Genomic DNA, 13,584 nt, shown 5'->3' with positions numbered 1-13,584 from the left:
GCCTCCTGCTGCCAATTTTGTGTCATGAGATGGAGCAAATAATTTCCTTTGGTTGGGGCTTTTCAGTGCAAACCACCTGAAGGCAGGTTCTCTGAGGGATGTTCTCTGCTCAGGAGACAGGGCTGTCACACAACTCTGAGGGGTTTCTGAGTATCTCAGCAGTGGAGTGAGTGAAGCTGATGTTGAGTTCAGATGAAATTATAATCCAGTTTCTTAAAAATAAATATATCAGGTGATTTAGAAGAAATCAAACTCTTAAAGTGGATGTGTTTTTGGCATAGATGGAAACCCATCCCTGGCAGTGTCCAAGGCCAGGTTGGACAGGGCTTGGAGCAGCCTGGTCTGCTGGAAGATGGTTGGAACTGGGTGATTTTTAAGCTCCTTTTCAACCCATTCTATGATTTTGTCTTTTTATCAGCACACAAAATAGGCTTTTATTAATTACTACAGACACTGGCCATTGCATCAGGGTGCAACAACCAGGTGAGGTTACCCTGCACTTTCCATTTGTTGCTTTTAGGGCAATTATGGCTGTCATTGTTACTGTTCAGGAAGAAGGGAGAAAGGGCTGGAATTATTTAATGAGATCAGTGAAATTGAGAAATCCTTGCCTGCAGGAATTCTCTGTCTCTCTAACTCCATCAGTAGGATCAAATACCATAAGAGGCTTCAGCAACAGTTTATTACTTGTGATGATATTTTCACTGAGGGAGCCAGGCATCATCACATTTTTATTATATTCTCAAGTGTCCAAACCAAAAAGCTGTTTTTGGGAACTGAAAGTGATAAATTGGATCGGCATTTCACTTTGGCTTGTTGGCCACCAAAGCATAATGTGCTACATACAAAATACTATTGCTGCTTCATAGGGTTATATTTGATTTCATATTTGTTCAGCAGATTTAAACACCTTATTCATAGTTGTCAAGGGCTTTTTTTCTGTTGTATGTGTATAGTCCACTCACAGAGTGTAACTGTTCACAGCCAAATGTGTTTGTGCTGGGGGCATCCTGCCATAGCTCTGAGGTGCTGCTGCAGCCCCTGGCAGAGAGAACAATTTAATAATTGTTTACCTGTTACTGGTAGATAGGTCCACTGCTGGTAAATGCTCCTCAAACCACTGGAAGCAGGACAATTTCCATAACTGTCTGAGTGCTACTGCAGGAGATGTTTTGTCTTTATCATTGGTGAATATTAATTCACATAATTTATCTATTTTCAACAATTTTTCAAACTTCCCTTACAGATGCACTCTTCTCTCAATGGCTGTCTGGCCTTTTTCTGGGAAGTGCTGTTGAATAGCTGGCTTGAGTGAACTCAGCCATCTGTACTTGTTAGACTCTAATGAAGACAGAGGTCTTTGATTTAGCCAAATTTGTCCTCCAGTTACACTGGTATTCACCACCCTGACAGAACAAAACAAGTAAAAAACACAGGGTTTTTTTTTGTTTTACTAGGCAGGATTTTTTTCAGTGCAAAGACAGGTTGTATATGTGCAGTCCCTCGTATCTCTTAAATTTAATTTATGAAGTTTAGATTGTAAATTTTTTGATTTAAATGTCCTTGGATTTTATTGGATTTTTTTTATTTTGGTTCAGAAGTGGTCCTATTGGTTGCAAAGGTTTATTTGTGGCAAAGGCATATAGAGCTTTTCTGGCCATATATTTTGAAATGAAATCATTAATTACAGCAGCACCAGAAAGCAAATCTTGCTGACAGCTGCTTTGTGAGAGCTTTGAGTTGCCCTGACTCAGAATCTAAAGAAATGGGAGTTAGGTGGAAGAATCCTGACTCTGTCCTTTGAGCCAGCACAGAACACGGTGGCAGAGGTGTTCTTGGGATGAGGGCTGCTCTGGAAACAGATGTTTCAACCCTCACATCACTCTCTGGGCTGTTACAGCACTTCCAGCTTTATTTTCCCTGCAGTTACTGTAACCCAGTGGCATTCCTCATTGGCATTGGGAAGGCAAACAAAGAAGAAAGGCAACCGTGCATGGCTGTGGCCAGTCACGGGGATTTATGGGATGATTTTGTTGTAGTCCTGTCACTAGAGGGAACTTCCTGCAAATGCTGAGCAGTACTTGAGCAAGGCAACATTTATTTAAATGTTGTTTCTTATCTGTGCCTCGGGTTCAAGAAACATTTAGAGGACTTGTGCTTAGTCTGGAAACCCAGACTCACCATCATTCAAACCGCATTTGGAAGAGCTGTGACAGCTGAAAAGGGAGAAGACAAATGAAAGAAGCACCTTAATCTTTTTGTCACAGACCTTCTCCAAAAATCAGCAAGCGATTGTTTAACCAAAGGATGAGTCTCAGGGAGAAGCAGGGCAGGAAAGCTGGGAAGCTGAGCTCTTTAAGTGCTCTTTAGCTGAGCAGATTTCTTCCCTTTATTCCTCGTTTCTTACTCCAGAGTAACACACAGGAAATCCTCTATGGGCTTGGGACTAGTTTCCCACTTGCTTCCCTTTTCTAAGATGAGTTCTTTCCTCTGGGAGGACAGAGATGCTCTCAACCTTCTGCACGCACAGCAAAGAGAAGGGAAATGGCAAATGAGCAGAGGAAGAAGCAGCTGAAGTTCAGGATGTTTTTTCCCCAGCAGACACAGGCGCTCTGTGACAATTCTTCATTTTGTAAAATACCAGTCTCAACAACCATTCATTATATAAACTATTTGTTTTCAGAGTTTGTGAATGTTTCCAGTGGGTTTTTTTTTTCCATTTAAGTGACAAAATTGTCTCAGATACTCAGTTTTTTCTCTCTTTTCTGATACTTTGACTTCTGCTCTGAGTCATGTGGTACCTACATTTGATTAACATTGATATGTGATGGGTTTGGATTAGTAAATAACCAAATATAATGCAATCAAGAGGAAATTTTCTGTACCTTAATAATATTTTATTATTTCCACAGTTTTGAAAGTGCAATTTCTGGCAAGATTTCTGTTTCTTGAGAGAAATGTGAGAGAAAAATACATTAAAATTACATTTGTAAGCAATTTTACAACTACACGTGGAATGACTTCCAATAACCTCGTTTGCAGGTTTTCTTCCTTTTGGGGCCAGACAGGGCAATTATGTCCTAGACATGTTTTGGGCATACAGTCACACTTTAAGAGTGCAGAAATATGTTTGTAGCATTTACCATGCCCACAAAAGATTAGTGTGTGTTGCCATTGCTGCAGTGACTGATGTGTTGTCTGTCTCTGTGTGTTGGGACTTGTTGAGTTGTTCTCCACTTCCCTCTGTTTTTCCAAAACCTGCTTTGACCCAGTGAGCTCCTTCCTTTGAGAAGCGTTTTCTTAGAGACTTGGCTTGATGCCTGGAGAGGTGACCTAGAACAGAGTCTAGACAGAGAATAAAGTGGGTGTTTATTAAAGGCCTTCGAAGGATACACCTTGGGCAGTGCAAAAGCCTTGGAGAGGATGAAAGGACAAGGGTCATGAGTTTCTCAGGCAGATATAAGTTTGATCTGTTTGCATATCAGGAGTTAATTGTCCAAATACATCTTCAGGTAATGAAGTCAGATTGCCCCAGTTTACTCCCCACAATTCATTTTTGTTGATACTTTTTGAGGCTGCACTGATGACCTGGAAGGATTGTTGTGTCTGACCAAAATGTGGAGAGAGCTTACTAACACTCTGTGTGGAGTTCAGAGTGGCACACTAACGCAGACCTGAAAAACACAAAACCTAAAATCTCACGGCGTCAGGCTGAGCCGAACCCCCCGCCAAGCCTCGCGTCGCGGCGCCGCGAAACCGATGGGGGACGTCGCGACTGACCGGGGCTCCCTGCTTTGTTTCCACAGGTGTACAAGGGAGAAGAAACCACATTCCACATCTCAGGCCTCCAGGTGAACACAGACTATCGTTTCCGCGTGTGCGCGTGCCGCCGGTGCGGGGACACGTGCCAGGAGCTCAGCGGCCCCTTCAGCCCCTCGGCGGCGTTCGCGCTGCGGCGCGGGGCCCTGGCGCTGCCGGAGCCCGGCGCTGCCAACGACGCCAAGGCCAAGCCCATGGTGCCCACGGATGAACAGTTCGCTGCCCTCATCGTGCTCGGCTTCGCCAGCCTCTCCATCGTCTTCGCCTGCATACTGCAGTACTTCTTCATGAAGTAGGCGGTTCAAGCTCCAGATACAGGTTTAACTAATGCTACGCATTATAATCCACACATTTATTCAGATATTCCTCCTCCTTCTTCCCCCACCCTCCCACCTCCCTTTTTTTTTTTTTTTTTTTTTTTAAATCCTTCGTTCTACCGTGCGTTTTATATACCGCTCTTGTTTTTTTACAGTTCTAGCTTGAAGAAAGATAAATCAGTGTTTTGATGCACCTTTTTGAAATTCAGAACTAGGAAGTGGTCAAACTGGAGAAACAAGCAAACCAGATACCAAAAGCAAGATTTCTTTGTTTTTCCTTCGCGATGTCAAAATTGTCACCGATTTGCCTTTTCAATGTTGTTTTGGGTTTTTTCACTGAAGTTCATGCAGTCTCTTATTTTATCTTACTATTTAGGAAATTTTAATCATGAGTCACTTTTTTTGTCTCTTCATGTTCCTTCTAAACATTACTCACAAAGTGTGTATAGTGGTAAGACTAGAATACAGTGTTAGTCAAGTACCAGTTTTTCCTTGAACAGTATTAGCAATGTTGCCTACAAATTATTCACTACATTTGCCCCAATTTTTCGAGATAAAACCTAAGTTGTTACTTTAACTGTTTAGTGCATTTAAATTGGAACGGCATCCTGCAGTTGAAAAACTTTTATTAGTTGCCTGTTATTTTTACAAACACTATAAACTGCCTGTATAAGAAATCAAATAACCAAACTGCATATAAATTACGAAGCATTATAGATTTTTTTTTTACCATTTTGATTCCTAGCAGTAATTTTAAGTAAGAGGGCATTGTGCAATAGTTAGTTATTCCCATGTTCAGCTATTTAAAAGCTGCTTTAACTTGTCTGTTTGTCACTGTATATAACTATTCCTAATCCTATACTAGATATTATTCTATTACATTCAGCCTGATTTATATGATTCGAGCTGGTGACAGCTTACTGCCTCTACTGAATTAGGTGAGATTTACACTCAATGGAAGCAAACTTTACTGTCAGTTGATCTTTTTTATTATTAATATTATTATTATATTTTGGAGAGGTATCTATTTTATGGAACTTTCTTGGAGGTGTCAGAAATCACATCTGTTCCTTTTAAATACCTTAAAAGGGTGTCTATGCTGTTCTTACCACGGGGCTGACTGAAATAACTTGGTACCTGGCAAAACTGAGAGGAGAGTCCTGCAGAGGAATGGTCCCTGCTCTGGTGGCAGTGTCCCCCTCCTGCCTGCCCCCTTCCCAGACACATTTTAATCCATCAAGACACTAGATTTTTAACTCTCGAGTCATGGGGTTATTTATATTAAGTCAACATTGTACGAGTACCTCAGGGACATAAATGAGCTGGAGGTGCAAATAGATTCCAAAAGGGTGCAACAGACACAGTGTATTTCCCTGCCTCTTTGTTTTTGTATATTTTTGCTACTTGATTTTGCTTTGTCCTAGCTTTTTTGTGCTCTGTCTCCATCGTCTAAGATTCAGTGTCCTGTACTAGCATAATATTCCCTTAACCAAAGTAATGGGGAAAAAAACATTATTTTTGTTTTTAGGTTTATTTATACTATATACTGCATACAGTACTTTAAATACCAATTACAGTGCAATCTTTTTATTTATTGTAAAAAAATAAAAAATAAAAAGTGTACTTATGTACTAATCTAATCCCCCTCTCCACTCTCCCTATAGCATGTTACATTTTGTCTGTTTTATACTGTTGTACTTTAGGTCAACTTTTTACCTGGCAGCATTCCTAGTATTATTAATCTTCTTGCATTTTCTTGTGTTTTTTGAAGATGGGAGCATCTAGTACATTAAATGCCAAAAAAAACCCATTATCAGTGATTCAAACGTTTACATGTATCCAAAAACAAAATCATCTCTGGAAAGAAAGTGCTAAGATCAATGAATTATTCTGTGTGCCTCTCTAGATGTAGCAAATATTAGAAATGTTCTGTATTTTGTTATTGACTATAATTAGTTTGATTTAGCCTTGCGAACTAATGGCATTGAGCTAAATATATATATTTTTTTGTTTTTTGCCAAAGTCATGGCTTGTCAAATTTATTTACATCTTATTTAAATTTATTTGTGATATGAAACTCTGTGACCTTGCATCTGTATTTTGTGAGCAAAGAGTATACAGCTGTTTTCATTGGAGGGGAGAAGAGTGTATTTTTTAAAACAATGGAAAGACCGCTAGTTTGGAAAAACCCAGAAATTTGAATAGATTCCCTTGTTTTATTTTTGGTATATTGTTTGAGCAGTGCTGCTATGAAATCCGAGCTTGACACCTTTTTCTAAGAAAAAAAAATAACAAAACTGCTTTAATAAAGAAAGGAAAAAACCCAACGTGCTCTAGATTAGCAATTTTGAAAGTTGGAAATACGAGTGCTACTAAAAGCAGTGAGCAGAAGTGGAGGGGAGAGCAATCAGTCACACCCAGAGCATCTCTGGCACTGCTGATTTTTGGGTCCCTTGGAGCCACGCTAACCAGAGCCCCCAGTCCAGGGCTGAGGTTCTGGGAGATGGTGCTGGAGCAGCTGGGACGGGCACAGTGAATTTGACATTTTCAGTCTGTATCTCCTGCCACAGCGATCTGATTGTCACTGGTGTGTCAGTGACAAAGATCTCTGATGTCACACCCCTCTGTTCTGAGGGACCTTGTCCCTGACCCACTACTGCTGATGCCTTGGCCCTTCCCAAACCTCCTGGTGCCCCTGGTCCAGCAGTGGCAGGTGTTGGATCCAACCCCAGGGCGCTCTGCTCTCGCAGAAATCACCACCAACAACAAAGGTAGAATGAAACACTAAGTATTTAATACCCTTAAGGAAGGAGAGAGATGTTTTTATATTGTTCTGCCTTTTTCTTTATGAACTTGAAGTGTTTTCTAATCCTGTTTGTTGGCTCCAGTAGCTCAGTATTCAGTGTCACGATTGAGAAGTGCCCTAATTGAATGTGTATGAACCTTATCCTTGCACAGTTCTTTAAATTGAAAAAGAAAAATAAAATGTTTTTACCTCACTATGGGAACATACATTCCAAGCTTTTCAACTTTAAAAAAAAATAATCAGAAGTTTTCTTGTATTGTAAATTTTAGACTATTTCATATGCATTATATTAAAACTGCCATATCAATTTTAATGTATAGATTTTGCAAATACTACACTATGTATGTAAGACTTAACTGTATCTGTAGTGTATATGTAATATATTTATGCCCAATAAATGTTTTAATTCTTTCTGTTTTAATCCTTTATTTTAATTGAACACAGCCCTTTGGGTCCATGTGTCCCCTTCTGGCAGGTCAGTGCTGTTGTGCATCCTGGAGCAAGGGTGGGAGCCCTGAATTTACCTCAGGATGTTTCTGGTTTGTAATTGGAGTGATTTCTGTGGTTTTGTGAAGAGTAAGTTTATAGTGATAATCTGAGAGTCAGGTGTTTTAATCACTTCTTTTAAATAGTTTGCTTGAAAAATTAAGGATTTATATTTATAGAAACATATCTAGGTTTGTTCTCTTTTAGTAATTAAACACTTGAAATACTCAAGCTTTTAACTTACTAATTATGTGCAATGAATTCAATTCCTCATCATGATGAATTAATCTAGTATGTATACATGTTTATTGTCAAACACATTTATGTTAATTTTTTTAATGCTTTTCTTCAAGTCACTGCATGAATACAACAATTGATTTGTTTGCTTTTTTAATTACTGCAGTTTCCAACATGAGTGGTGTTTTCCTAGGGGAATACAGTAACTTTTTTCACTTGATTGCTCAGCTTTTTTATTTGAGCAGTGCTTGCCAAGACAGTCTCTTGAACAAAATCTTTTAAATGTGTCTGTAAAATAGTAATCTTTGGCATCTGAGGAGATCTTTTATTTTCAGTGGTCTCTGGTTTATTGCCAGGGGTGTCTGCAGAGATGCTGGAGGGTTTCATGGGAGTGAAGCAGGATTTAAACATTTGCTGTTGGAGTTCTGAATGTTACCTTGTGCTATTATCATCCACAGGTTTTTGCAGAGGTGCTGGGTGCCTTTCCCACACAGAGCTGGGTTAGTAGCACTAAATTTACCATGGATTTTGTTTTGTGAGGAAACACAGAACAACTTTGAACCGGGCTTAGGTGATGCTGTATTTACCAGCAGCTCTTGGCCTGCTGGCAGGAGAAGTTTGAGCTTTGAAAGTTCTGGAAGAGAGCAGAGGCTCGTGTTTTGGGTGTCTTTGGGGTGGTGCAGCAGAGGGCTGTGGCCGTGGCACATGGCACAGTGAGCAGTGCCAGGTGTGTCCCAGCAGTTCGTGGTCCCCGGGCTGGCGCTGCCGTTTCTATGGCAGCGGCGATTCTCTCCTCTCAGTAATCACGGAGCTGCTCAAAAAACAACGCCTGGAATTTGTTTTGCTCCTCACTTCAGTCGCTCCTGCCAGCTCCCAGCACGTTTGGTGTGGGTGCAGGAGAGCTGGGCCCCTCTGGAAGGGGGGTCAGAGCCACGTGTGGCACGGGCTGAGCCACGCGCTCCCGGGACGAGTTGGGAAGCAAACAGGAACTGGAGTGGCATCAGTCCCTGTTGTTCATCTCCTGTGGAGCTTTTCCACTGGCTCCCCCGTGTCTCTGAATTTTAGGAGATGCTCAAATGCAGTGTGCTATTAAAAAAAAAAAAGCTGAAGGGGGGTGGGTCATAGCGCCAGCGTTGTGCCACAGGACCAAGGCTCTCCTGCCTGCCCCTCCCATCGTGAAGCATAGCTCAGGTATTTAAAATCCCCTTGAAAATTAAATACTGAGGCTGGAAGCAGATGATCATTACAGCCCCTTCCAATTCAAACCATTCTGTCATTCTATTCTATGAATTTATGGCCTGTGGGCATGGAGTGATTCTTCTCCAGCATTAATGACATCTATGTCAACAGGATGCTTCTTTTAGACCTGTCTTTCAACCAAAAGTGTTAGAGACAAGAAGAATTTTGTGTGGTAATATGAAGTGTAAATTATATTTCCTCTGCAAATCTTTTTCTAGAATTATTGCAGAGTTCATGATGTATTGTCATTTACTGAAGTGGTGTAGAATGATATTCTCTGTCCTTTACCTGGCCTGGAGTAAAGATGCAAATGCTATCGTTATTTTTCTTGGAGTGAGAACCACGAGTAAGTAGAGATGAATATGGACATTTTGTTTCACTGTTTATGGCTGAGCAGAAAAGCCAGCTGAGATCCCCTGAAAAGGCTATTTTATTGGTACTACATTCTGAACAATTACATCTATTTTTGCTCTTGACAATTTCTCTTACAATGCCCAGATTCTTGGCTCAGTGAAATAAAAAGAAATTTCACAAGATGCTTTCAAACACAGTGGATTAGCCTGGGATCTGCTGTTACCTAACTGAATGTGCTGTTATTAGCTTGAGTAGTTACATTTACTGCACTAATTGGTGGCATAGATGGTCTTGCATGCAATCAAAGCTATTTTTAGGTCTCCTGACATGGTTAATAAATAACTGCTTGGGTCAGTGTGCTCAGTGGATGTCATTTCTTAGTAATTTTATTAGCTCATCTCTCTCACTTTATGTCATATGAAAGCTATTACTTTCTACAAATAAAATGGAGCAAACAGTAGGGATGCAAAAGTCTTCAGAGGATTAACTTGTGAACAGATTTGAGAAATTCACCCTAATCCAATGCAAATATTGTCTTTTTTAATTTATAGCTGAAATTCTCTTTCTTTCCCTAAGAAGCTTGTGAGCTGGTGGTGGTGTCCTGGGCTCAGAGGCTCTGCAGCTCTGGTGATATTGGTGTTCCCTGGCTGCACTCTGGGCAGGATGCACCTGGTCTCTGCCCAGCCACGGCGGCAGCTCATCAGGGTTTGCTGCGAAAATCAGGTCTTTGCACTCAGCAGGGCCAAATATCCCCCGGGATGCTGCTGTGTGGAGTTTGTATTGTTGGCTGTAGCTCTGGATATTCCTCCTTTTCTGCCTTCTCTCCAGTGCGGGGGTTCAGAGTTCCTTGTGCTCTTTATGGATCTGTCCTGTCTTCTTTAAGGTGTCAGGTAATTGACTTCAATGTTCTGAAGCCAAAAGCATGCTAGTTGTACAAACCTCTGGTTATTCTCTGAACGAGCCCTGTCTGGGCAGTGATGGTGCAAGCCCTTTGTTCTGGCTCCTTTGTTCTGTCACAGGAAGGATATTTTATACAGATCTGGGCACAGCCTGTGGCACTGGCACTGCTCTGCCTGTGTGGCACAGTCCAGATTCCACTGCAGTGTGGGAAATCAGGCATGAGCCCACAGCAAAGACTGAAAGGAAGCAGGTAAATACAAACCTCTCATGGGTTTTTAATTTATCAAATTAAATATACCAACACACCTGGTCTGAGGTGACTTCCCTGTGAAGGCAGTGTGGCCCTGGCACACGTTGCCCAGGGAAGTTGTGGGTTCCCCATCCCTGGAAGTGCTCTTGACCAGGCTGGGTTGGGTTCTGAGCAACCTGGGATAGTGGAAGATGTCCCTGCCCATGTCAGGATGTTGGGACTAGATGGTCTTTAAGATCTCTCTCAACCCAAACCATCCCATGATTGTATATACCAGCATTAGACCAGAGATCCTCAGGCATCCAAGGGATGAGCCCCACAGCAGCACCCCTCTCCCAGAGCCAGGTACCAGCCAAGGCACACAGAACCCCTTGTGCTGGCTGCCCACTTCCCTCCTCACAAACTAACAATAATCCAGTGGGTTCAAAACTCCACATTCAATCAAAACTAACTTTAGGTGATTGCACCTTTCACAGCCCCATGCTGGTGCCCCCAGCATAGCGCAGCAAATTTTAGAAAAATCAATCTCATTGTCACTGCATGATAAAAATACCAAGGTGCTATTGACTGGGCAGAATGTGTGCCCGTGTGTGGCTTCATTTTGGGAGAATTTGTAGTATGCATTGTTGCTGTCTTCTCTCAGACTGCCGTGTTAAAACTATTTAAATCCTTGCTCCTCAGAGCTCATCCTGCTGAGTCTCATCGCAGAGCAGGTTCGAGGTGTCAGATTCCCTGCCTGCCCACCTTAATGAGCCATGATTTGCAGCACCAGGTCATTAGTGGAAGGAGGCTGTTCTGGGAAGAGCAATGTGGATGGAGGCTTGGAAATAGCCATGCCTTTTCTTTCTCACGGACAGTGCTGCAATCATGTGAAAATCAATCAGAACATGAGAAAAGAGCAAAGGATCTTTTGATCCAGTAGCATCAAAAATGGAGGCAAGTGCTGGGAGAACATCTCCTGAGCCCTCACAGCAGCCTCTGAAGAGGAGAGTGAGGTACTTTAATTCTGAGAGCAATTTTGCCTTATGGACTCACACACGTCATGAAACCTTTATTTTGCTCCCACTGAAAGAATCAGAGCAGGTGTGGAAAGCCATAAAACACCTTCATCTGGAGAAACACAAAGTGGTTTATCTCCAAGTACAACGGGAGGAGAACCCTGTAGCTCTCAGAAAGGTGTATTTGTACACAGAAATGAGAGCTGGCATTGGCAGATGGGCACTGGGTGGTTGGGATGCTGATTTGGAAGTCAACCCCTCCTCTCCTCCTGGGGGTTGCTCCCATCCCTTTGGCTGGTTTGTTGCATTAACCTTGTGGGGCTCTGCTCACTCTGTTTCCTTCTCATCCCACTCCTGGCCAGCAGTGAGGGCTTGGCAGGGTGTCAGGGATGGGATCCAGGTGACACTGCACATCAGTGTGCACCATGGGTTTGCCCTCCGAAACTGCTGCAGAGCCACCTCCTCTCACTGGGCAGAACTGGGTCAGTGTCTTTGCAGGTCTCAGAGAAACCAGCACTCGGCATCACCAGCTCAGCTCCAAGATGAAGCCCAGGTGCTTTTTGTTCTGCTCCAGGTAATTGAGTTAATGAGAGGTTCTGAATTTTGGTCTTAAGGGAAAAATCATGGCATACATCCATCCACAACTGAGATCAATAAGGGCCATAACACACAAGCACTGGACTTGCAAGGGAATGGAGACCTTTCTGCTGGGAAAAGCACTGAGGAAGCCTGTTAAAGACCCACAAAGTGTGTTAGTTACATGGGATAATGCAATATACTGTGTGCTGGAATGACAACTGGACTAAGGCTTGATAGTGAGTGACTGCAGAAACCTGTTAGTCTGCATTAATACAAGATGGATTAAATTTTCCTTTTCTCCATTGTACTTGCATAATCACAATTTAAAGATAAGAGGCAAATGCTGATCTAACATTTGGTTTTCTGCTTTTTTTCCTAAACAGCAGCAGGCAGGGTTGTGGTTTCATGATCCAACAGAGCTGGCACAGCTGGACCCCATCATCTGACAACTGCTTTGGGCAAAATTTGGCCAGGGACGTGGGACATGAAGCCAAACCCCTGTAGGTTTTACCTGTCTCTCACCAGACCTCGTGTTTCAGAGGGAAAAGCCATTGGCAGGCACGTCTGTGTGAGGAAATTTGCTCCTGTGAAGTTCATGCGGAGCTGGGAAGGATTTTGGGTGGTCCATGAGGTGGGGATGGGGAGGAGATGGCTGAAGGGGGGTGTGTGTCACTGCCCTCTGTGAATGATGGACTTGCCCAAAGGAGAAGAGATTTCCCATTAACACCACAGGAGCTTCCAGCTCTCCAGGTGCTGCTGGCATCACTGGGCAGGGTGACTCAGCTGCCTGACAGCAAATGGTGTCAAACACTGCAAACTGTGGGCCCTGGGACATCCAGCTCCTGCAACTCGTCTGCTGGCTCATCCTGAGGGTTTTCTGGGAAGCTCTTGTGTGTATGCAGGGCCTGGTGCAAGGATTCCTGTGTGGAATCAAACCCTGCTGCAGGTGTAGGGTCACCATGGACAGCAGGGATGCAGAGCCAGGGCTGTGGGAACAGAGTACACGGTGTCCCTGCAGTGTCAGCCAGAGGCTGCTCATCTCCCAAATAAAGTATTTCATGGGCTAGCTACTGTGCTGAGCACTCTGGCAGCACAGCTCAGGAACAGAAAACTGATGCTAGGAGCTGCCAGAGCCAGCCCAAACCCAGGAATGACACCCAGACAGTGCAAGCAGACCCACACCCCATCACTCTGGGACAATAGGGTTTGAGCAAGGGGTTAAAATGCCAAGGGCTTTGAATTCATCTTTGTAAAATAGGGCTGGTGCTTTGTACTGGGAGTTGTGAGGGTAAAATGTAGTTATGGTGCTTTCAGCCAGGGATGAGGAGGGAGGTTCAGGATGTGGGGAAGTAACAGCAGGGACATCCTTGGGAGATGAGTTAGATTTTTTTGTTCTAAATTTGAATTTACTTCTCAAGATGTAATTTACCTCTTCAAGGCCACGGGATTTTTGCCAAAGATATAAGCTCTATGGAAGCCCATCCAGAAACATCCATTGGGCTCAGAGCAGCATCACCCTAAAACCAGCAGATCCATGACAGAGAGAGGGTTCTCCTGGGTGTTTAGGTATCTAAAAACTGCTGATTTTAATAGGGGCTT

At 42.9% G+C, this 13,584-nt stretch overlaps 1 protein-coding gene across 2 annotated transcripts in view; it reads left to right on the top strand.

The window, feature by feature from the left end:
• Nucleotides 1-7,353, top strand: part of FNDC3B (fibronectin type III domain containing 3B) — a 185,807-nt gene extending 178,454 nt beyond the window's left edge. For both annotated transcript variants that reach the window (XM_014887063.2, XM_014887064.2), the window contains exon 26: nt 3,807-7,353. In XM_014887063.2, coding sequence (XP_014742549.1) covers nt 3,807-4,115 — 309 coding nt within the window. In that variant the 3' untranslated portion in view covers nt 4,116-7,353. The remainder of the gene's footprint in view (nt 1-3,806) is intronic.
• Nucleotides 7,354-13,584: the final 6,231 nt, after the last annotated feature.

The sequence above is a fragment of the Sturnus vulgaris genome, chromosome 10 (assembly GCF_052056855.1).
Source record: "Sturnus vulgaris isolate bStuVul1 chromosome 10, bStuVul1.hap1, whole genome shotgun sequence".
NCBI classification, from domain to species: domain Eukaryota; kingdom Metazoa; phylum Chordata; class Aves; order Passeriformes; family Sturnidae; genus Sturnus; species Sturnus vulgaris.
This window is presented reverse-complemented; position numbering and strand designations above follow the sequence as displayed.